The sequence below is a fragment of the Leguminivora glycinivorella genome, chromosome 8 (genome assembly GCF_023078275.1).
Source record: "Leguminivora glycinivorella isolate SPB_JAAS2020 chromosome 8, LegGlyc_1.1, whole genome shotgun sequence".
In the NCBI taxonomy this organism is placed as follows: Eukaryota; Metazoa; Arthropoda; class Insecta; order Lepidoptera; family Tortricidae; genus Leguminivora; species Leguminivora glycinivorella.
The window spans coordinates 16,255,438-16,282,385 of NC_062978.1; the positions used below are offsets into that span (position 1 = coordinate 16,255,438).

At 36.5% G+C, this 26,948-nt stretch overlaps 1 protein-coding gene across 1 annotated transcript in view; it reads left to right on the forward strand.

Moving 5' to 3' along the window:
* LOC125228764 (proteoglycan 4) overlaps positions 1-16,979 on the forward strand; it is a 160,140-nt gene extending 143,161 nt beyond the window's left edge. The window contains exons 3-7 of the mRNA XM_048133436.1: positions 6,175-6,319; positions 12,824-12,997; positions 13,195-14,305; positions 14,561-15,089; positions 15,241-16,979. Of these exons, the coding sequence (XP_047989393.1) occupies positions 6,274-6,319; positions 12,824-12,997; positions 13,195-14,305; positions 14,561-15,089; positions 15,241-16,419 (3,039 nt within the window). The 5' untranslated portion in view covers positions 6,175-6,273 and the 3' untranslated portion in view covers positions 16,420-16,979. The remainder of the gene's footprint in view (positions 1-6,174; positions 6,320-12,823; positions 12,998-13,194; positions 14,306-14,560; positions 15,090-15,240) is intronic.
* The last annotated feature ends 9,969 nt before the right edge of the window (positions 16,980-26,948 follow it).

The following is a 26,948-nucleotide window of genomic DNA, read 5'->3' on the forward strand; positions in this document are numbered from 1 at the left end:
AAGTCAACGTTTTGAATAAAATGTAAAACGTGTCTGGGATGCAGCCAAAACTGCAGCGCGGTCGCGTCCTCCTCGCCGTATTTGTTTAGCATAATATTTCGCTCCGTGCACGTTACATAGGTACGTTTCATTGAATCAAACATCTCCTCGCTACAATTGCTTCTAATTCAGACGTGATCCCGCAAACTTTCTCGTAGTGTAAACACAGGAACTCCGGCGAACAAAGAATAAGCATCGGGATTTTTTGTTATTTACGCTCATTTGTATCACTTCTGGTAAGTTCTTTATCGGTTTCGGCGGCCACGGGATGTTTCTGCGGGTAGCTTTCCGCTGGAACTTGGAATATAAATTTGGTGAAGCGTACACGTTGTTTGTCCAGGGGCAATAGGCGCGGATCTGCCAACATAAATTAGGTACCGGACAACATTCGTCTCCAGTTTGTCTACAGAGGGTCTGCCAATATTTACATACCGTGGGGGCGTGGACTTTTGCTACATTTGCGCCCTCTCGCATAAGATTTTGGATTATTTTTCTTTTGGAAATTGTATGTGTACCTAAATAAATATGTATCAAGTGTTACCAGTTTTAGTAATTGGCTAATAGCACATAACACACGTAGGGTAGGTGTCGCTTACATAAAGTAAATTTGTGTAATAATGTCCAATTACATTAATTTATTTATCGTAAATAGTTGTTACATTTAATAAAATTTTAATTTAGAAATGATGTTTTGTAACATGATTGTGAAAAGAAAATGTGTTCTATTGAACATATTTGCACTTCTAACCAGGTTTGTATAATACAGAATATTCATATAAAATTTGTATGAACAAAGAGCGACAACATAAGAGTCGCAGTCTTTCAGTCGGGCCACCTCATTAAATGTTGTTTGAATAGAGGGATGAACCAGCACTCGGATCCGGTAGCGTCGGCAAATACAATCGACTTCGATCCAATCCCACTCGCCTTTGGTAAAATAGCGGTGACAGCGTAGTTATTCTGGTGAAGTTAAAGCTCTTTTTTTTGTGCTGCTTCTTTTATCCAGGCAAAAGTTATTTTAGAAACACTGCCTTGCTGCTTGTTACGTAACATCAGGCAGTAAATAATTAATTAATGTAAAATTTTATGTCAAGTTGTAGTACTGTCAGGGTACATGTTAGCCTAATTATAAGTATATCTTTAGCAAAAAAGATAAAGGAAAAAGTTTTTAGTAGCGTTCACGAGTTGTGATTCATTATGATAATTCGGTTACATACCGTATGTTTTTCGCCTCAAAGTTTTGTAACTCGGATGGCGTAAGCAACAAGTTTTGCAAAAATTCAAGTTTCAGCTGAATATTATTATATGTATACTCGTACCTACCTACTCATATTTAGGCCGCATGCTACGTCGGCTCTACGGCGTAGCGAAGTGTAGCAGTTATAGTTGTGGCTAAAATATTTATATTGTTTTTCTCTGTGATCACTTATATTGCTTCTGCTCTGGTTATTATTTTAGTGTTTTAGAACACATTACGTAATAAATTACGTGTAACACATCTTTTACACACGAGTAATTTTGGTCCTTCCTATTTTTCTATCGCTACCCACTGTAACGCGAGCATCGGCTTAATAGTTCCAGACGGCCGCCAGCCACCACAAACATCGACCATCTCTGGCAAACAGGGCCCATTCACGCACACACGCAACTCCCTCGCAGGCACAAAGCTCCTTCACGTGTCGATAGGGCCTCGACTGCTGACAGCTGTGTATATCGGGAGAGGCTCAAACAGATTTGCAAATATTCTCGTAGTTAGAAATGCGGCATCCGGAAAATATTATGGAAGTTTTTGGTGGATTAGACAAGTAGTAAGGTGTTCAACAAGACGTTTTTAACATTTTTATGTACAGTAATAACTGCACAAACATTTTAATAATACGTAAAGTATTTAAATGTGTTTATACAATTGTTTTTCTGCTGATTACCTGCACCATCGAAGTGCTTTTAGTAAGTATGTATATTTATATCAACTCGTAAAAGACTCGTTTAAATCACAAGAACCTAAACTAACGGTGCATTCTATCGGAATCGGAACTATCAAATTCTATTTATGAAAGCTACCGTGCTAATCTCTTTACCCGTCTATTTAAAGGCTCCGACTGAATAGATTGTAACGTCCGTAGAATTTTCCTGCATACATTTCAGTGTTCCAGTGATGCGACTACTGCCTACAATCGGAACTTACTAAGCATTCAAATGCTTTCAATACGCTCCGCTATGCCAGACTGGACTTTGAACAATAGATGCCAATCTACACAGAAATTCGGCTTGACGAGGTTCCATACGTATGGAAGCTTGAGTGTGTCGCCAACACGCCAGATACAATTGAAACCGTCGCCAGCAGAAGTGATAAGTCAACAGATGGACGCGAGTGGTAATTGCATGGGACATCGGGACCTTACATTGAGCGACCTAGTTCGAGACGACTTTACGACAAATAGGAAGTAAATAGGTATTGATATTGACTTTTATGCAGGGAATGGGTAGTAGAGTAAAGTAGGTTTTACTTGTCCAAGTTAATGTGTTATGAAAAAGATTGAACTACTAGTGTCATATTATTCGTATTACACAGAACGGTTACAGGATTGGCCAATAAAATGTTTATACCTATAGATTATAAGGCCTTCTTAAAATTTTATCCTTCATGGATAAATGAAGACAAATCAGGTTACTTACAAAAGAGTGATAATGGTCTCAGCTTTACCTTTTATTATTTCGGTATGCGAATAGCCAAACTACGCGAAATCGATATTCTGCCCTATACATAGCAAAATAATACTGGGCAGGTGTGTCCCTGGACTATTAGCATTCTTAAGACAGATCCAAGCATTCGAAGATAACCCCTGCTCCTAAATCAATTGCCTGTACCTAATCTATTTAGTCTTACCGTTGTGCCACTAAATTACCTAAAACCTACAACTTAAAGGTGATATTAATCGTTTTTCATTTTTCATTTTCATATTAATCGTTTAAGTGATTCTTACCTACAAACGATTTTTAAATTTATAAAAACAATACCATGGAAGGAGAAAAATATATTGATAAAGGTTGAACACGCCAAAATTGAGGCATATAAATTCATTTACTGCTTCGTTAAAATTAAAGGTATAGGAAATGTTTTGATGCCATATAAATCGTAAAAAAGCATAGTTTTTAAATATATCAGTAACTTTTGTGAGAAATTTATATATGTAGCGATATCGAACAGGCAACTGAAACAATGCGAACTTATTTTGCACGAAAACACGCAAAATCCAACGCTCAGCTATAGGGATGTGGGTAAAAAATTAAAATTTCCTCAATCCACTGTTTGTTCCGTATTGAAGAGGTTTTGGGAACGCTTAACTTTAGAACGAAAGCCACGAAGTGGTGGATTGCAAGGTATAAAGGATAAAAAAAAGGAGGAACGCATCTTAAGGATATTTGCTTCAAATTGTATGATATCACCTCGTGACGTGGCTAAAAAGTGAAGATGTCCCAATCGTATGTTCAAAAGGTGAAACGTAGAGCAGGGCTAAGAAATTTTAAAGCACAAAACGACACCTGATCGGAATGCAAGACAGAATTCAATAGCAAAAACTCGATCGAGAAAATATACGAAAATTGTGAGCGTCAGGGCCCCTGGACCACTACAGATATTTGATGTTTAGTACATACTAAAATTTAGTACCTATTTGATACTATTTGGTACCTGAGTACATATATTTGGTACCTCCACTGATATCGAAAAATCGAGCGAATAAAGTGGCCAGACATTCTGACGTCAGGATGTCTGGACCATTTTTGGTTTACATAGTTCTAGACAACACTACTAATTGATATCTTAGTCAATATTTACTACCTATTTGGTACCTGTCAATATATTTTTTTCAATTTTTTTTGGCGTACCAGAAAAAAGTTATGACGGAATTTAAAGTTGTGAGCCCGGCCGTGCCGTTGAAGTATGTAGCGCCTGTCAAAAGTATAGAGGCCGCCGACTATATTAATGCCACTAGTCAGTAGAGATGATGTGCGAGTGCCTAAAAATAAATTCCTATTTAAGTTGACGCGCAGGAGGGCAGCAAATTTGAAAAAAATATATTGACAGGTACCAAATAGGTAGTAAATATTGACTAAGATATCAATTAGTAGTGTTGTCTAGAACTATGTAAACCAAAAATGGTCCAGACATCCTGACGTCAGAATGTCTGGCCACTTTATTCGCTCGATTTTTCGATATCAGTGGAGGTACCAAATATATGTACTCAGGTACCAAATAGTATCAAATAGGTACTAAATTTTAGTATGTACTAAACATCAAATATCTGTAGTGGTCCAGGGGTCCTGACGCTTACCGAAAATTTACTAACAAAATTTGAATGCGTTCTGATGGACAGCGAAACTTACATAAAATCCGAATTCTAAAAATCCTTGGCCAAGAGTTTTATACTAGCAAAAACAGCACAGAGGCTCCCAAGGCCTAATAAATAAAATAAGATATAAGTTTCCAAAAAAAAACCTAGTTTAGCAGGCAATTTGCAGTTGCGGGAAAAGAAGCAGCTCTTTTGTCACTACCGGAACAATAAACGGCATCATCTATCAAAAAGAGTGCTTACAAGAGCGGTTGCTTCCGTTTTTTAAGAAACACCACTCCCGACCTTTATTTTGGCCAGACCTTGCCAGGTATTACTACGCGAAACCTATCATGGAGTGGTACAAAGCAAATGGAGTAGCCGTGGTACAGAAATATAGCTATACACTAAATTGTCTAGAACTCAGGCCCATCAAGGAGTATTGAAGTATAATGAAAGGGTTTCTTAAAATGAGAGGCGGAGAGGTTAATTCCGTGGCGGAGCTGCGAAAACTGTGGACCTGGCGACAAAGAGGTATCCTGACGTGATGATGCAGACTCATATGAATCGTGTTCGACGAAAAGTACGGTCCATGGCTTATTCGTCAAGAAACCTTGACTAATTATGATTTTCATTTAAAATACATTAAATTTGCTCATAGTTAAATCAATCATCTTTTATTTATTTATTATACATTTTTTATAATAATCATTTATGTGTACCCCACTTTTGGCGTGTTCAACCTTTAACATTAAAATAGTATTTTACGCAACAGGCGTTTAAAGGAGGTCAAAAAAGACGAGTGGCAATTGTTATTAAGACGCCACGAGTATTTTTTGACTCAGTTAAACACCGTTGCATATAATACTTTTTCTACGACCATGCACTTAGTTTTTAATAATTTTTTTTAAATAACTTTCGTGAAATTCACACTGTTTCCTGTATTTTTACGCAAAGGTTTGCACTGTCAGCTCAGCTGCCCAAAGCCTTCCCGCGCACGCGCGCAGTATCGTTACGAGTATAACAATATGTTGCCATGGTTACAGATCCAAACAATGCGTTTTCAGTTTTTTCGATACTGCGCGCATGCGCGGAAAGCCGGCGGACGTTGGCTTTTTATGTAGGGTTTTAAAGATCTATGCACGACCCTGTAAATGACGAATTACAGTTCGGGAGTAGAAAAAATATTTAATGATTAAAGTTCAGTTGAATCAACTACAGTTAACAAACACACAACAGAAGTCGATGGAAATCCCTATATCTACAAAAATTAAGAGAACGCTAAATTCGGTAACAGACGGTTTGGTTCAACCGATCCTTAAGCGTTGCAAAGAACTCTTCTCTTTTATGTCTGAGAAAATTTGCTTATAGATAGGTACATATATATATAAGCTGGAGACCACTTAATGAACAATATAATCAGTCCATATGCAAAACGGCCCGCGGCCTCCCATTTATTCGGGCAAACAATCCATTGCACACAACCAATACCGATTTTAAATTTAACATGTTTACCCAATTGTTCACTGCCTCTATAATTGTTTTTTGTTCAACACATATACTTGTATGTTTTGCGGGTGAAGGACGTATTGAATATGCATTATTGTTCGCTGGCTTTTGTGCGATGAATGTTCAACTTTTTAATTTTTATAGGGACAGTAAATTATGATCATGATTTCAAAATACCGGGCATTTTCTGAAATTTCGCTGATGTCCAATTAAACATCACCGTGTTCTTGTATATAGAAAGATACCTATTCATTTGGTCCAGATGATTTATATACATCATTTATTATTGTTTCAGGTACCGCCACAAGTTACGTCGTGTATCAAAATGAGATCACATCACAAACAAGCAACTTTGTTTTGATCGTCTACTCTGAGATACGTCATTTTCATTGCCATGGATCCCAGACTCATTATTCTTCTTGGCTTGAGCGCCCATTTATGTAAGTACTTGCTTTTGTCCGAGGCTTCGCTCGCATTAGAAAAAGACAAAAAGTAGCCTATATCACTCTCCATCCCTTCAACTATCTCCACTTAAAAAATCACGTCGATTCGTCGCTCCGTTTTGCCGTGAAAGACGGACAAACAAACAGACACACACACTTTCCCATTTATAATATTAGTATGGATTTTCTACTTCTGATCACACATACTGAACAAGTATTATTGCCTACCAATATGAATGAAATAAAATCTTAATTATTGCGGCGTGTATGGTAATTCCACGGAGGTTGAAGTGAATGATAACACACACAGCTAAATGAAGATTAGTACTGATTGCAAAAAAATGAATGAATGAAATAAGTGAGTGAATGTAAAAAAACCAATTAATATATTTTTGAAAAACATTATTATTTATTGATATACTTATCATTAATGGTATTAAAAGCAGTAATGGTATTATCCGGTGAACTTTATAGCTCATTATGAAATTTCACTTCCAAATAAGTATTCAGCTATCGATATAATTTTATATCGGAAGGATGTCCCTATGTTAATTGACGTTATTGCTACCGCGACTTATATGTCTGCTAATAAGTAATGAAAAAAAACCGGCCAAGAGCGTGTCGGGCCACGCTCAGTGTAGGGTTCCGTAGTTTTCCGTATTTTTCTCAAAAACTACTGAACCTATCAAGTTCAAAATAATTTTCCTAGAAAGTCTTTATAAAGTTCTACTTTTGTGATTTTTTTCATATTTTTTGAACATATGGTTCAAAAGTTAGAGGGGGGGGGACGCACTTTTTTTTCCTTTAGGAGCGATTATTTCCGAAAATATTAGTATTATCAAAAAACGATCTTGGTAAACCCTTATTCATTTTTAAATACCTATCCAACAATATATCACACGTTGGGGTTCGAATGAAAAAAAAAATCAGCCCCCACTTTACATGTATGGGGGGTACCTTAATAAAACATTTTTTCCCATTTTTTATTTCTGCACTTTGTCGGCGTGATTAATATACATATTGGTACCAAATTTCAGCTTTCTAGTGCTAACGGTTACTGAGATTATCCGCGGACGGACGGACGGACGGACGGACGGACGGACGGACGGACGGACGGACGGACGGACGGACAGACAGACAGACATGGCGAAACTATAAGGGTTCCTAGTTGACTACGGAACCCTAAAAATAGGTAAACACCATTTTAACAGCTACGATGATAATATAAGGCAATCTATTACATATTATCTTTGATTTCTACGATTAATGTTACAATCATAATCTGACAATTAATTAATCACATACGAGATATTTTATTTTCTGTTTTGTTTGAAAATTGTTCTAATAGACGTAATTCTTAACAAAATAGTTAATAGAAACTTTTTGGTCTTTCTTGCAATTCACTGTTGAATCTGCAGTCGGTACACGGTAAGAACACTAATTTCAAAATCTCATTGTCTTTACATGACAGTGTTATAGTGTGCGTGGCCTCAACTGAGTTGAAACTACCTATATATTTGGTACAAGCTCGGCTATAACGAGACCCAATGTAATTGTTACGTTTTCAATCTCACTGAACAGATTTTGCTTAATTGTTGATATTCAAACTAGTGAAAAATCACGCCACGTCAGCACGCCAAAAACCCTTGACTCTATCCATCTTCGTTTGAAATTATCAACCCAGTGCTTTAAATTTCTTTAAAAAAATAAATAAATGATTACCGTTCCTCATGAAACTGCAGTATGTAAACAGACATGTAGTAAATTGGCACGCTGCCGTGTTAATTAAAACGATAATTCACGGAATACTTCACATAGCCCAGATTGCAATAATCCTTATTCAAGCATAATAAAATTTCGGTGATTACATATTAACAGCATATTGTCCGTATACTTAGGTACTTAATATTTGTTTTCTGATAGGTTTAAGAGGGAAGAGAGGGAGGGGTGGGAGGCTTTTTCGATAGGTTCTTTGAAGGGACTGTAAACGTATACAAACTTCGCAGCTACAAAAGAAGCGCCGATCATAATGAACCAGAGTCGCACCATAAGGGTTCCTTCTGTACCTTTTTGGTACATCATCATTGGCTACAGCATCTTTCCAGCACTTGCAGCGACTAAGTAAGAGGTAGGTATTCTGAGTAGGCAGTCTACAGCCTACATCGGCTATGATGGCTGTACAAGGTACAAGCCAATGGCGGATCGGCATTTCCTGCCGCATCGATCACAAATGTGCCTTGACTCCTGGGGTGGTACAGAACCCTAAAAACCGCACAAGTGCGTGCTGTGTGAGTCAGCTTTGACCTAATGACTTACTATATTCATAAGGGTACCTAGTTGCCTACGGAAGCCTAATAAAACCCACTTAAATATATATGACTTTCTAGTCTCAAAATATGACCAGTGGCCCGTTTCTCGAAAGGTACAAGCCTTGTATTACAAGTGTGTATTCATGACAGCCCATACGATTTGACAGTTTGCGCACTTGTAATACAAGGCTTGTACCTTTCGAGAAACGGTCCCCAGGAGTACATTCCATTGCGGTCTTCTTAACATCCTTCAGAGTAAACAAGTAAGCCGATAAAAAGGGTGAAGCTTTAGGTGAATTCAAAAAATACGCATGAACAGATATGCTCCGAGTATATCTGATCAAAGGAATCGAACCGTTTGCTGCTTAGGAAGCCACGTTAATATACACGGTGTAGGTAACATGAGAAAATCGAATAATTTTAACAGCGTATTCCTCATCATATTATAAGAATAAAATGTCATAATTATAAACTTTTCTGGATTTCGCCTAGGTATTTTCAGAGTTATAAGCATTAAAAATATAACAATTACTTATTATTTCTTAGAACAAAACGCTATTTTGATGGCGATGATGCCGTTATCGGGCATAATCTAACTATCCTCGTTGATAGATGTCAACTCATTGCAAAAAAGTATTTTTTTTTAATAAAATGTAAATTTTTATTTTACTGCCAGTTTTACCAATAACATTTACTTTTTATGTAAAAAAATATCGAAAAAAAACTAAAATAATATTTTTTTTTTTAGAAATTTACTTGACATAGTAACATTTTATCTTTATTTTGCCCTCAGAAATGCGTAGTTAAAATCTTTCGGTTCTCTCATGTTACATCGTGTATTTAAAGGGTCTGTATTAACAGGAAAAGTTATAAAACTATTGCTTATCAATTGTATGCACTATGCACTGCATAATTATTAATTAATGATTTTTTTGTCAAAACAATCTTCATCTAGTTTTCATTGAATGTTCCTAATACTTTATGAATTATGAAATAAAACAATCCTGTGCAATCCTAATAATATACCTCATCACAGCAATGAATACCATTATAGAACATAATTAATACCAATAATAGTCCAATATACAATATAATAATTATGTAGATATGGGTAGGTTATTAAGCATACTTTGTTTAACAACATGTTATTAACTAAGAAGTCTCCTTCGTACGAAAACTATTGTATAATGAGTGTATTTTACTCTAATGTTGAAGCTGTACGAAGCGCTGATGGCCTATCGGTAAGAGCGTGCGACTTTCGATCCGGAGGTCGCGGGTTCGAACCCGGCTCGTACCGATGAGTTTTTCTGAACTTATGTGCGAAATGTCATTTGATGTTTACCAGTCGCTTTTCGGTGAAGGAAAACATCGTGAGGAAACCGGAAAACTAAAAATAAAGCCTAGTTACCCTTCGGGTTGGAAGGTCAGATGGCAGTCGCTTTCGTAAAAACTAGTGCCTACGCCAACTCTTGGGATTAGTTGTCAAAGCGGACCCCAGGCTCCCATGAGCCGTGGCAAATGCCGGGATAAAGCAAGGAGGATGATGTTAAAGCTGTGCGAATATTCTACGCAGTTTTCAATTACATTATTACGAAATAAAACTATGGAAACGGATTAAATCGCGTATAATGAATTTAAAATACATCCCGACGTTTCGAACTCTTTACAGCGTTCGTGGTCAACGGGTGACTGAGGAAAAAATTAAAATGTGCAAAAGCTACCCACTTACAAGAAATATTAACGAACCATGACCACAAATAATATAGATTTCTAAGGCAGGTTCACACACTATTAATAAAGCCAGTTATACAATATTCAAAAAATTTTACCATTACTCTGTTAAAAAATAATTAACCAATTAATCTACACAAAATTGACAAAGAAACAAACTGCAAATGTCCAACACCATACAACACAAATGCCTCACAGCCTTCGTCGTGCTTGTTCCATTATCAGATGTACTACTGGATCCCAAGCCGGTGGTAAAGTACCACCAGTCCACCACCAGTGGTGGATCCAGTAGTACATCTGATAATGGAACAAGCACGACGAAGGCTGTGAGGCATTTGTGTTGTATGGTGTTGGACATTTGCAGTTTGTTTCTTTGTCAATTTTGTGTAGATTAATTGGTTAATTATTTTTTAACAGAGTAATGGTAAAATTTTTTGAATATTGTATAACTGGCTTTATTAATAGTGTGTGAACCTGCCTTAGAAATCTATATTATTTGTGGTCATGGTTCGTTAATATTTCTTGTAAGTGGGTAGCTTTTGCACATTTATTACATTATTACGTTTAAATATTCCTTTGTACCGCGATAAGAAGGTCCTTCGAATGTAATCGTTAAACAGGTTAAACAGACTCCGCGAAATGGTATCACATATCGTGGATCTAAGTGTGTGTGAGTACAATCTTTGGAGTTAAGTAATTGAAAGTATAAACATCAGACCGCTTGAGGTTCCCGATCCGTATCCGGGGCAGACTATCTCAGCCCACTTGCTGGCAAATGGCCCGGAAGGAAGAGCACTAGTCACAATCCCTGTTGAATTTGTTACCTTTTGGCCTCGGGATCTCAACCTATGTATAACTTCGCCACGGTCTTGTAGTTTGAGACAAACAAAGCCCCTACCCTTTTGACACAACGTCTTTACCGTACGGGAAATAAAAATGAATAAATATACACCCTGTTTTTATTGAAATCCGTTAACTTTAAGGGAAGTTTTTTTAGATCAAATACAATTAATTTATCGGAGAAACTAGCGTCTTAACTCTTACGGTTATCGAGTTATTAAAAAATAAAGATAATTACTAAACACGTGTGTGACAACCTTTACCAATTTCTAATGTTATTTTTTTTGACATATGCCGTCAATCACTTGACACTAACTTGAATGTTATTCTTAAGCGTCTCTCACACTAACAAATTCATAAATTATGTGAGAAAATGATAAAAAAATTTTTTTTGCCGATTTAACTAAAACTTATATGTATTATACAGGTTGGTTCCTGATAATGATCCTAGCTAGCTACGTGTAGAATTTAACGAAAAAAAAAACACGGTGTATAATTTTAATAGTTACTTATTTATTTATTTTAATGAATTTGTACATATTATGATTTTTGTAACGCGGTTACTTTATAATTTTGGTAAACAATGTATATTTCGTGCATATATAAGTATGTATGTATATATTTATATTTAATTGTTATTAGTAATTAATACATTCGAAATCTCAAAATACTCTCATGCATGTATTTTATTGGGATCTGGCACGATATTTATTTCCACCTTGTATAGACGCGTAAACAACAGATGGACGCCCGTCAGTGGCGCCATAAGGACTGCTGAAGTACTAAGACTTTCATCGCGGAGGAAAACAAATAAACAATAAGAAAGCAAAAACATGTATCGGTTTGTCGTTGCGAAGTGCTTCAAATATATTTATCAAAAGTATACAAACAGAGCTAAACGACATAACACGTCATTAGTTTAGATATACTCGTATCTCGCCAATGACTTTGTTTTGCTAACACCCTTTTTTTAAGCCATATGAAGGTACTATCACGGATCATTTACCGGCAAATGGCTCCGAAGTAATGCCGTCACTGGTTCTCTTCTTTATCTTTATATCCTTTGTTTCAAGCTTTTCACATTTAAAATGTAGAACATGTTTTAGACTACTTTAATTAATTATACAATTCGAGGGTTGTGTGAGAAACTCGTATAGTTAAGTGACGTCTTATGACTCAACCTCGTATTGCATATTATGTCTCTGTTTAACCCATTAGTTGAGTGGTAGAGAATGTCTTTTGGCATTTAGTCCGCCAGTAGTACATGTTTCTTTGCTTGTGCAATAAAGTTTAAATAAATAAATAAATGTGAGTGTGCACGAGAAAACGTCCCACTTTGTCGATTGCCATGAAGCTGCTTTGTCAGTTTATCCATATAAAGATACAAGTAAATCTCGCCTTAATAATAATTAACCAGAGTTAGTAATTAACCGACAAAGTGGGACACTCACAAATATTGCAGATCAATCTGCATATTCGAACGATTCTCATATGAGCTTGGTAAGACCGTACTTATACGAGGTTGAGTCACACAGCCAGCGAGATGTATTGTGATGCCGTTGGGGTTAGCTGTCTAAAGAAGTGAGACTGATCATTGATCAATATTGTTTTCTTATTCCAGGTAGTATAGTTTTAGCTGACGGACCAGTTTACGATGGAGGATCACCTCAGCCGCCTAGCCCACCGCCTGCAGCAGGGCAGTACCTAACGCAGACCGTCTACGGCTTTCTGGACTTCACCACAACGATAGGGAACACTGTCATGGTCTTCTCGCCTCAATCAGCCCCGCCACCAGGTCAAAGAACTTTTCATAATCAATTCTGCTTTGTATTTGTATGTTTTAGCTTATACTTAGGAACTTTGAATAATGTTTATGTATCGGTGATGTTATGCACAAATTTCTTTAATAGCTTGCAACAGTGATTTTTGTAAATAATCTGTCATGAAAATAATTTTTAGTTATTATATTAACGGTATATTATTTCATTTCAGAACCACCAAGCACCGAAAAATCTGTTCAAGAAAACATAATTGAAACTAAACCACCGCCGCCATCAGTTACAAGTGTAAAACCTGAAGCTATCAACCCAAGTAAAATAGCGGACAAAGACAAAACTAATAAGCCCACTGGCCCTCCTGCCGTTTCCAGCGCGGTATCTGTAGTTACCTCTAAAAAAGAAGATAAAGTAGCAAACAGCCCAAAATCTGTCGCTAAAAATGAAAAACAGATAATAACAAAAGTTGAAGTTGTAGCTGGGCCATCTAAAATTGTAGAAAGTGCTGCATCAAAGCAGGCTCCCCAAAAACCTAAAGGTTCTCCTCAGTCCAGCAACAAAAAACCGAAACCCGAAGCTCCTAAAAACAAACCCGTTATTTTGAGCAGCAAAGTAGAAGTAAAACATGATTCGCCACCGTCCGCTGTATATAACTCAAAAGTAAACAGTGTCATTGAAGTTAAATCGGATAACCCTGAGGAAGAACCGGCCGTCCTAATCACAAACAATAACATTGGTGAACCGGAATACGATTTCTTATCTCGCCAACCATCAGAGTTTGTAGAAGAAACATACAAAGTTATCAATTTAAGACCATCCAAGGTCCCCGGTCAAAAGCCAAAGCATGGTTCTAAACATAGAGTGCACCAGCCAGCTCCTCCTCCGGATGATGACGAACATCCCATTGGCCTTGTTACTACTCTCGGCGGAACTATAGTTAAGGATGGACTAACTACCGTACATGAGACAAGCGTCATTGGTACCTTTATATCCGGAAAATACGCCCAGGTGCTAAACAGCAACTCGAAAATATTACAACCTCCGGGTCATAGACCAAAAATTTCACCCAGCCCAGCGCACAGAATTTTAAAAACAGTCGGACCTACATTACCTAAAAATCATAATAGACATAACTTAGAACCAACCCCGTCAATTAGCGATGAAGAAACTAATTTTGGTAAACCTCGAAGACAAACATCTAATGGAAGTTCATTTAAAAACAGACACCGTCCTCAAAACAATTCCGATAACGATAATCGCGACACTTCTCCAGCCCCAAGCAAAAAATACAAAAACCGTAATTCATCTCAAACCCAACGACTTCAAAGGTAAGATGAGAGAAAAAGGTTAAGAGTATAAAAAACCAACATGACTAGGACTAAAAATTTTTGTAAGCTTTTCACATACAATACATATTCTTTTCATGGACATTTGTTTAGCTAGTTTTAATAGCATTTGCTAATAATCTTAACTCATAAATGTGGCATTTAAACCTCTAGTTCAATATTTTATCGTCTTATAATATTAAATTTTGGTTAATGAAACAAAACACACGTATTGATATGCAATCATTTTGTTTTTAGTGAAAGTGCCACTCCATCATTCTCCAACAGAAGAAAGAGCAATCGTAACTCCGGCCATAAGACTATCGTTACACCTTCAAACAACGATAATCAATCGAAACGTGGATTCAAGCCTCGTGTGCAAGCCACACCTGTTGAACAAGTTACTCCAGTTGCATCCACCAGCGTCTACAAATTCAAACTTAATCGTACCCCAGGTTCAGGGCGTTGGCAATACAAAACAAGCCCTAAACCGAAAGTTACAATCAGGAAAATGAACGGTGACGATGAACAAACGACGCCTAACTCCAACCCACTACTAGAGGACATTAATTCCAACGATGTATCATCTCAATCAAGAATCGACAATGATCTTGAGTTGCAGGGCTCTCAAAACGGTGCCAGCTCCTTGCTAGAAAACGATGCTGATGATAATTCCATAGAGAAACCTCCACCAGTAGAAACACTTAAGGTTGAAATATCGACTCCTGCTGACTTTAAAGATGTTTACTATGAAATTGCTACAATCAAGTCTCCCTACACTTTCCAGGTATTTTAAAAAAACTTCAATCATTATAAACTGTAATAAATACCATACACTAAAGAAAAACCGATCAAAAAATATTTAATAAAATACTTCAATCATGTTTTACATCATACATAATTATGCTTTTAATACATTTATATATAATTCTTTACAGGTTGGACGCGTTAAAAACACTCGGATTATCACCGTGACGTCTACATTTCAAAAACGAATAGAACCAACTGCAGTTATTAATACACCAAGCGCTCTGAACGAACCTTTAACAGAAAACATACTTGCCACCGCTTCTCCATATGGAAAAGATCATAATCTAGATTCAAGCATAGCTACACTGCCTGCAATAACATTATCTTCAGATATGGAAACTCCGCCTTTAGAAACTGTAGTAGAAACATTTAGCACTACGCAACACATGCTAAAAACTCATATCTTACCAGTGGTAAAAGATGTAAATCTAACGAGCAGTCTAACGTTTATTCAAACCTATCAAATCACAAGATTTGTCACAGCGACTAAAACACTGCCACCCATGGACTACTTCCAATTCATACCAAGCAAAACTCTAAAGGAATTCAACAGTCGTCTCGATGAAGCTGGATCAGAGCTACACTTGGAATTAGACTTCGGAGATAGTAATGAAGATGAAGAAGGTGTTCCGCGTCGAGTTTTCCCACCAGACCTTGATCTAGCTAACATTGGTTCTGATTTTGATCTTGCTGAAGTTGACAAATATAGGGTGCCAGATAACCACCTAAGATCGAAAAAGGCCCACGGTCAAAACAAGAACAATCACGTGACGGAATCCCCAACACCCCCGACACCAGCCTTAACTCCTGAACAAGCACAACAACTGGCTCTATTGCGACTACTCAACCCTGCAGCGGCTGCACAAATCCCTAACGTGGTCACCACGTCCAAACCAGTCCTGAAATACGAGACGATCTATGAATCCCACGTGATTCCGTTCTTCGACGGTAAAAGCACGGTCCACAGTACTATTTCCAGAGCAGTAGCTACAGTTACGAAAACAGAGTATGAAATCGGCACTAGCAGTCTTCCTGCTCTGCCCATACAGCCGATTAACCCGTTATTCCCTCAACAATTTTCAGTAATATCGACGCCGGTGGTCGTGAACACAGAAGTGACAGCGACAGACAGCCAAGTTTTGAAATTGACTTTCGGCGCGAAGACTGTGCACACAACGTTGTACACGACTAAAGTTGTGCCGACGGTGCTGACGTCGTACGTAACTTCCTCGCTGCCTGTCCAGGCCAGCGCCGGCTATCCGGGATATTTCCCCGCACCATTTGCACCTTTCCCATACGTAGGATAAATTTTAAAATCTAAAAAGCTGTGTGTGATTTTTTTGGACGTGCATAAATCATAGTGCAGAACTCTCAGTGCCAGTGATTACGATAACACGTAAGTTTTTAAAACTAAACTTTAAGCGAGTATGTCATTGTTTGCAGTGCATGTGATAAACTATATTGCGAGTGGGTGAGCAGTAAACAGTGCAAAAGCAGCAGAATGTAGAGATTTATGGCCTTTGTGGGAACACGAAAACTTTAAAGTTGTATATTTTCTTCTATTAAAGTTTCCCAGCTTAGCGCGACGTTGCGTTCCTGCGCGTGTTTTAAAGGAATAATAATATTTTAGACATAATACAGCAATATACTAAAAAATCATATGGGTATATGAATGACATTTTAGTTATTGCTTTGTAAATAATAGTATTTAATACTTTGAACTTTGTACATAAACCATAAATATATGTAATTAATTAGATAGAATTACTAAAATTACAGTACTTTGTAATTTAATCTAAAAAGTTTTGTACTTTTGTATATTTTTGTATTAATTTGCCTATAGGTATAATTAAATAAATGAAACATTCTTAAATATTTTGTTATTTATTTCATTTTCTACTGGCTTCCTACTTCATACAAAAACTATTTGTCTGACTAAGTTCGAAGGGCAAACTTTTTATTTATACACTATTAACTCTGATAAATTTAAACCCGAACAAGGGAAATATTCCAAAACTAAATACATGTGGAGCCAGTGACTCGAAAAATGGAATCCAACGTGGCGAGGGTTTCGCCGTTCAAAGCACGAGGATTTAACGAACTATTCAGACAAACATCGTTTTTCATACACAAACGTTAGGTAAAAGGTAATACTAATAGTAACAACATACAACATACAATCACGCCGGGATACCCCCATTTGCCAGAATTTCATTTGCCATAATTTTATTTTCCATCCTATTCAACAATCATAATATTGTTTCTCATAACATCTTATGCCATAATCATTGTTTACTATATTAATCTAGTGCCAGAAACTTTGTTTCCCATAAAGTCAGTTTCCATAATGTCATTTGTCAGAATCATCGAAATCCGTAATTACCACATTCCATACCATCATTTGTCATACAAATTAGCGTCCAGAAAAGTCAATTTCCATAATGTGCTTTGGCAGAATCGAAAACTACTATAATAGGTACTAGAAGGACTAGAGAATGAAACTGCTATCAGAAAGTAGGTTAGGTTAGAACTGTGACCCCTGGAAAATGAAACTGCTATCAGAAAGTAGGTTAGGTTAGGTTAGAACTGTGAACCTCTGGAAAAGGAAACTGCTTGAAAAGTAGGTTAGGTTAGGTTAGAACTGTGACCCCCGGAAAATGAAAATACTATCAGACAGTAGGTTAGGTTAGGTTAGAACTGCGACCCCCTGGAAAATGAAACTGCTATCAGAAAGTAGGTTAGGTTAGGTAATAATATGGGCAACAATTAATATGGCAATAATTGCTTATGGCGTTTGAATATTCTATGAAACCATATTATTGAACTTAATAATATGGCTAACAAATAGTATGGCATTGTATGATTATGGAAGGTAATATTCGGATAAACAACGAGTATGTCATATGATTTTTATGGTAAACAAATCATTCGGGCAAATGAAATTCAGGCAAGTTAGATTCGGGCAAATGAATATTATGTTAAATGACTGTCGGGCAAACAATAGACAACCGTAAACCATTACAAAACCAGATACTTACCTAGTGCAGCCGCTGTGGTCCGATGGGGCAGAAAGCATAACACTTGGCATGCATAATTATGTAGCTTAGACGTTTAAAATACATGACATACTTAAATATTTCCTTCAATGTACTATCATTGTTTTGTTGTAAGGTGCGGGGCAAATCTCGACTGGGGAACAAATGTAACTGGTCCATTTTTTCCATGTTTTACAATGTTTGCATTATTAAATAGTGTCCACCGGTTATATAATGGTAGGTATCTTCAGGTTCAGTAGGTTACATGTAGAACTCAACATTATGATATTGTTTAATAATGGAAAAAAATTACTAGTTACAATTGTCCCCCAGTCGAGATTTGCCCCGCTGTACCTTACCTAATAACACTTTCGCTACCAAGAACCCGACTGTCGGGTACACCGCTCGTAGAAGCGTAGCCGATTACATGGGTTTCCCCGTATGTAGCGAAAATGTCGTAGCGCCGCGTAGAGCCCGGTTTCGAAAGTGATAATTCACGTTACTTGTCACCCTAACCGGTTGGTCGGTTTTAAGAGTACAGTCTACAGTTTCATTTATTACTCCTGTTACATTCCTTAATGACATGTTTTGACGGTACGTACATCAAAGTACTTCAGAATAACTTAATTGATCACACGAGTACACATATAATCAAATATAATATAATAATGATCTAAGGTATCCGTCATTATCATTAATAATGACAACAATAACGAGCATGTCGCATTTTGTATACTCGAGCAAATATTACACACTGTTAATCCCAATACTAAATAATAATACATTAGTATACTATTAAAGAAATTGTGTCTACAGGGGCCCGATTTTTGAATCTCGGCCATTCGGTTTCGTGAAATTCGTTCAATAATATCTCCACTACTAGCGATTTAGATTCTACTAACAGAATCGAAAACGAGTGGTCATTTTACCACTTGTTATAAAATTACTAACCGTCCTTTTTACAAGCTTTTATTCTACTTGCCTTGTTAGTGTGCGTCAAAAGTAGAAGCAAAATTTGACCCACTTCCCGGTTTCCTATTGAGCTGAAATTTTGCATACGTATGTAAATCACGTGACAATGCAATATTATGGAGCAGAGAGGTGGGTGGTCATAGGAACTCTGTTATGAAATGTTGTATCCCCATCGAGTAAGGGGTTGTTAGAAACGTCTCGGAGAGCAGTAGATGACTGTTGATAGAAAGAAAGATGACAGTCGGCGATAAAAGCTTGTGCCAAAAATGATTTTTTTGCAAAAAAACTTATTCAAAAATAGCATTACGTCGTTTTCCACAGACTTTCCAACGGCGAATTCGTGCGTTCGAAATTAAAAAATCGATCCCCAGGTATCAAATTTACTCCACTGTGTAATATTTCAAAGAGCCGAGAGCTTGGTTTATTTCCCATGATATCTTAATTAAAGTCGTTGCATGCCACGCGGGGCGCCGAAAGAAACAAAGCGGTGGCGTTATGAAACTAAGATTAATGTAAGCTGTTTATAAACTTAATAAGCTCAACTGTGATTTTTTTGTTCAACTTGACTAAAACATACACGGTTTCTACTTACTTTTCTTTATTAAGCAGCAAACTAACTTTACGCTACTCCCACCCCTGCTACCAGCTAAACACTAACTTTAAACTTTACAAACTATGCACGTAGCGAGTCAAGTATTATTAAGCTATACACGAATATCTAGGCAAAATACCTTAGCATCACGATTTCTTTTAATGAATTCTTGGCAACTTCTTCGTTCAAAATGTTATTCTTCCTTAAATGTCAAACCGTTGCTTTCGCAGGTTATGGCCCCTGTACACACATGGCCAACAGCTCCACCAACCCTTTGTGAAAGCCCTTGGCCAAGATTAGAGCCGCTGTTTACACATTGGCGAACCAATCACTTGGCATTGGCTCTTCATGAAAGATGGACGTGGAATGGAAAAATCTAGGAAATTCTAGATCATAGACATTGACAGAAAAATTTGATTAAAAAATAATAACCCCGTAGTAAAATTAAATTATTTGAAATATTAACAATTTTTTTAATATTATGATAAGAACATTTATCTTTTTTAGGAAATACATTAAACATTTGCAAGGTTATTTTATTTCCTAAAATCTACACTATTATTGACATAGATAAACTTATTATTTTCGTAAATATTTCACTACCGTCCTCTCTGACGGCTGACGACCAACTGAATGAAGCGCCAATGTGTAAACGCAGTTGGCCATTGGCGCCAAGATCCTTTGATGTGTGGACAAAAAACCGACACGAATCGGTTGGCCGGCAAGCGCTAGCGCCAACTGCCAACTTACGGCCAAGTAGCCCTCTACACACATGGCCAAGGGGGTTGGTGGAGCTGTTGGCCATGTGTGTACAGCGGCCTTTAAATTGAAGCGTCATTAAGCACATAGATACGAAGATTTTATTTTTAAAACGTATACTAAAGTTATTTGTGGTCTTGGGTGAAATCTTTCAACAATAAAATCACTTCTTGCTTAGCAGTGCACATTGGGATACAGAGCCACTAAGACCAAAAGGTACTATATTTGCCAAGAAAGTGTGAAAAATTAAAATTTCGTCATAAACGTATACAATACACTGAATACACACTTCAGCTTCACACTTCTGTCAAAATATTTATTTATTTAAACTTTATTGCACAACAAAATATAAATAAAAATCTATATTTTCGTTACCTGAGGAATTGGGTTACTTTTTGTTTGGAAGTCATAAATAATATTTTATGTATAAAATTTTCCTGTGTAATTGTATGTAAGTATGTCTGAAATATAATATACTTTAGGAATTTTAGACATTAAATCTATATGCAGAACAATCAGTAGGGCTTCAAATAATATTTCTGAATAATTATTGTTATACTTTTCAATTTTATACTCATCAACTTTATGACTTTGGAGATTATGATATCCAACATTATGGTTTGTTATTGTTAGAACCATTAAACGTTATTCGTAACAAAAATTATGACTAGTGATGTTTATGACCACAAAATATATGAATAACAACTTCTGACTAACGAAATTATGAACAATAAGTTTAGGAATAGGAAAGAAAGGGATCCCATTTATTTATTTAAAATTTATTTTATATATTTCAAATGGGATCCCTTTCTTTCCCATAAACTTATTGTTCATAATTTCGTTAGTCAGTAGTTGTTATTCATATATTTTGTGGTCATAAACATCACTAGTTATAATTTTTGTTACGAATAATGTTTAATGGTTCTAACAATAAAAAGCCATAATATTGGATATTATAATCTCAAAAGTCATAAAGTTGATGATTATAAAATTGAAAAGTATAACAATAATTATTCAGAAATATTATTAAGCATATATTTTGAAGCCCTACTGATTGTTCTGCATATAGATTTAATGTCTAAAATTCCTAAAGTATATATTTCAGACATACATAATAATTACACAGAAAATTTTTATACATAAAATATTATTTACGACTTCAAAACAAAAAGTAACCCTTTTCCTCGTGTAGGTTCGTTAGTTTCCTTTTGTACCTTAGAGCGGAAATAGGAGGCCCGCGTAGCGGGGCTCCGTCGACTTATTGACGGAACAAAATTGTTTCAAAAAGCAACCCTTTGCCTCGTGTAGTTAGTTTCGTTATTTTCCTTTTGCTAGTTATCTTATGTCCTTAAAATCGGATATAGAAGTTGTCGACGTCAGCTCCTTGGCGAGACCAATTGGTTTAATAGGTGCCATGAAAGTTTAATAAATACTGAGGAAGTTAGTAAGCCAAATTATAACTTACGAAAATGCAGACGAAAAAACATTGCAACATTTTTTATGGGAAACAATAGAGATCCCATTGAATGCTATTAGTGAAGAAACACGTGGTTATTAATCATTATTACTTGTGATAAAATCCTTAGAACAATTATTCCGAATAAGTTTATTTCCTTCAACATTATGGATTTTTACAACTATGGACTTTGATTATTATGTCTAATAAATTTTATGACTAACAATAATTATGACTTTCAAAACTCGGAACTACTATTTCTGACGTTTAATTTTATGACTAGTGATAATATGACTAAGCAAAATTATGACGGAAAACGTCATGGATAGTAAAAATCGGACTTAAAAAATTATGGGAACCAATAGAGACCCATTTCAAATACGTTATACAGTATGACAGTAAAAAACCAAAGCACTGTGTAACTAAAAATACATAAAAACGGACACTATACCTATTGAATTTATTCTGCTTCCGCATCTTATTTAAAAAAAAAACAATTTGTATCTATAGCACAGTGATTTCGTTATCACCGCTTTGAACGGCACCGCGTCTGCAACACAAAGCCTGTCATCGACAGCACTCCGATAGTGGCAGAGACAAGGGCTCCACAGACCTCTGAAACACGACCAAACAAACGCTACCTTCCTGTAAACTGTCGCTTATGGTTTTTATTTGCAATGCCTTTCAGTTACCATATACAATAGGCTTGGCGGATTTGTTAAACTTTGAATTTTTAAATTGAAAGAAAGTGATGTTCTGTCTAGAATTTAATGTTTTAACATTTTAAAATAAACCGGGTAAGTTGTATGGTTAAAAATATACGACGAATAGGCAACATTATTTATTGCGTGTTTGTTTATAAATGGTGCAATGGGTTCTTCAAGAAGCAAGTATATATAGGGTTCTCAAAGGTCGACAACGCATAAGTGGCTCCCCTGATGTTGCTTATGTCCATGGACGGCGATGACTGCTTCCCATCAGGCGGCTCGCCTGCTCGTTTGCTGCCTATATCATTAAAAAATAAGTAGGTATATCTAATAACTAAAATTAAGCTTATCTAGAGATAAATTAACCCTTCAATTTGCATCATAAATATATAGACACGCAATGGGTCACTTACGTTACTGTTACGCGGAATTATCCAGGAGCCTAAGTTAACTTTTCAGCCCCATTTTCATCACCAGTGAATATGACTACTATTTTTGCTCAGTTGTTTTTTATTTGTAGCAATTCTTACAGTGATAGTTCATCATTACTACGGCAGGGTTCAGAGAACCGGCAGTCACTTTAAAAGCTCGACCACACATGCTCGTTTTAAGAGGGTAGGTGGAGCGTTAGCGGAGCGCAATGATAGCGGTACGCCGGACGGACGCTGTCGGTGTCGGTGCGCCCAGCGGACGCCGGCGGGAACTAACGAGCGGAATGCGCGCGGATTGCGAGCGGAACGCCAGCGTTCGTCCGGCGCACCGCTATCATTGCGCTCTGCTAACGCTACGCTATCAAAACGCTTTATGTGTGGCGAAAGCTTAAAGGTACAGAGTTTCCATTCAGAAAACAGTGGCAGAGCTCAATATATATTAAAGGGAAATAAACATACATTTTATGGACGCCTACCATCATTTATTCAGCATTGCGGTAATACGCTTGGCATATACATTAATTTCCCACTAAACTTGTCCACGCATAAATCCCGAAACCAAATCAGAAATTAGCATATCGAAATGACGAATTCACCTGAGACGTATTAACAAACCGCAATCGATGTGGGATACATTTATGCCGTTTTTGAATGAGTAAATAGGGAAAACAGTACACGATATACTTAATTAAGTCTCATGACGTTGACTCATTAAAATTTCGCAAGCTACATCGGAACAATGACGACTGGGGGTCAAATTTCAACCACGGTTTTTTTTTCCAAGTTTATATTTTTTTGCATCAGATAAGTACTTATTAAATAGAGTGCCAACTATACGCAATGACACGCGTTTTCAGTGGATACATATGGAGCTCAGTGAGAAGTAAAGAACATAGAAAAATTTACATCACTTGAAAATTGCCTCCTAGTCGTAATTGGCCTGCTCTTATTTACAATAGTGTTATATTTTTTTATGTAGATAGGTACTGACCGCTGACGTTTAGAGAACTGCTATATCCCCGTGGTTTCGGAGAAGACTGGCTAAAGTTGACATGAAAACCGTCAAGCCTTTAAACGTCTAAAACTTGCACTCTCCGATCTCCACCGATTTAACAGCTTCCTGAAATACCGGACGCCCGGGATCTAAAAATAAGGTTAGTACATGTTAGTAGACAGGCTTCACTGCTCTCAAAATCTTTACGCCGCTCTTCGTTGTATAATGTTGTGGCGCATCAGATTTTTTACCCTGACTGAATCAATTTTAGGACCCTACTTGGGTAAAATCTTGTTTTCCAATTTCTATCCTTTTTCAGGATCTTTAGATGTCTGGATTAACTGTTTAAGGTGATTGCTATAGTTATAGATCGATGCTAAAATAATTGAACAGTGAACACTCCGTATTAATATTTAGGAAACAAGGCAATATAAATAAGCCCTTCATTGCTAAGTAAGAGCGTGCTGATTTCTTAGATATTTGTTGATGACACTAATACCATTGAGTGCAGCAATCACCCTTCGATGTAAAATTGAAGTGATCCTTTTACCGATAACTGTGTTATGATTTGAATTGTAATTGTAGACATAGACTTGGAATTTTTTAAATTTCCAATGTAAAAAGCACGATTTACTATTTCGTAAACTATGATGTGCGCAATATTGGTTTATTAAGTAGTACATAAATCATACTTATAGGCGAGATGATCGATAATATATCAGTAAATATGTTGCGGTTGGCAGTGCCAGTCTGCCAGTAACCCAGTAACCTTAAGTAGATTAGATTAGCTTAGATACGTACGTGTAAGTAAGTACTAAGTACACACACATGTTATTGGAAACGCATTAAAAGGATTCTTTAAAACTCTTAAGTGTTAGTCCGTTTTCACATAATCCGATCCGATATCGGATGTCGGAAGGTTTTCAATGGAAAAAATCCAAAATGTCGCCTTTAATGTATGGGACATCAGATATCGGATCGGATAGTGTGAAAACGCACTTAAGAGTGATTCTGAAACTTTAGCAGCCTCATATGCTTTGCCTACCCCTTTTTGGAAAACAGGCGTGAGTTGAATGTATGTATGTAATCTATCCACCGCAATACAGAATCTTTTAAAAACCAGAACATGTCTGTTTCCACCGCAAATCTACGCAAATGCAGTGGAGCTCAGTGTTCGCTGATTGAACGAGGTTAGACGAAATCGGCTTATCGTCCAGCGATGGCGAATGGGGAATAATTTCATTTCGTGCAGGTATGCATCGCCATCGGTAGTCGCATCGCGGATTGCAAATAGGGGACGTGAATGTATCAATACCTACTTTTAATAAATGAGAAGAAAGACAGTGTAAAATGTTTCACTAAATCCCTTTGGGCTGCTACAGGAGCTAGGAGATTTAAAAGTTGACTGCAATGTATACCAGACCAGCAGTTCTCAAAAAGTTTGTACAAAAATTAAGGAAAAAGTTGAATATTTTTTTATTCCTATTTTGTTACCAAGATTTTTTGATAAATTGAGATTTTACTATGTTTTATTTCATCATTCAGGTTCTCTAGTATCTATATTTTCTTAATTATAACTATTATCCTGTATATATCTTACAAAAGTCGATTTATACCTATTACTAAATGTTGGTAACAAAATAGGATCCATAAAAATTTGCTGATGTGGCTATGTATAAACTTTTTGAGAACTGCTGATACATACATTGATTGAATTTCACGCCGTCTATGCAGTAGTGTTATTTATACTATTTATAGTTTGTACCGGCCCTTAGGATAATGTTTATGGCAAAAAAATATCGTGTCACATGCAGTCACATTATCATTTCGTTTTTTTAATCAATATTTTCTAACAAATAATATGTTATGGTATTTTCCTGTTTATCATTGTTAAAAAGAATGGTGAATAGTAAAACAGATTAAAAAAATAAAACCATGCAAAATGCCTGATGCGCATTGAGCTTCCTTGCTACATTGTCTCAAGGACTTATTTTGGATGTAAGTTATTTTGTTTATTTATACCTACAGTACAGTAGGCACTTGTACCTACAGTTTCTGTAACACGTCCTTTATGTCCATAAAATACCTGCATAATAAATAAAAACAAACCTAACAGGCGAAAAATACCCACTTCCTGTTGTAGATATAATACACAAGCTATAGGTATATTAGGTAGGTATGCATACTTCCTTCCAGTTGGAACTATTGTGTTTTCGAGCTTACGATACCAACGTGGTTCTTTGAAATTGAATTTTTTAAGCATTGTGCCAAAATGAAGGGAGTAATTTTACTACAATGGCTTTGTTTTCAAACCCTCCACCGACTATGAAGTGCTAAAGAAATTTTCTTTAATGTCAAGAAAAATGCTAGGGGACTTTAAAAAATAAGCCACCGCGCAATACCGTAGGTACTTCTAGTAGGTATGATGGACATGGACTTCAAAATCGCTCGTGAGAACAAAATTCTTGCTGACGTATGGTAAACACATTCACTACCTGACAAAAAAAACCGGCCAAGTGCGAGTCGGACTCGCCCACCGAGGGTTCCGTATCCGTACAAACCACAGAACAAACTTTCAAAAGGTGAAATAATTTCATGATTCTCATATACGTGACTAGAAGTATATGTAGTAATGAGCATTATTGTGAATAGCGCCATCTCTCGGTGAATTCGCTAACTAATTTGCGAGATCTGTAAAGTGTGTTGGTTTTTCAGGGATAATTCTTTATAATGTTAACCGATTTCAACAGTTGTGCCTTTATTGGAAAGAAAATGCTTTGCATAGAATCTCCTATTAATTTGAAGTATGATATACATCCGCAAAGATGGTTAAATTGAAGGTTACAATCTAAAAAGTTTTTTGACAGTTAAAAAAAATTCCAAGATACAG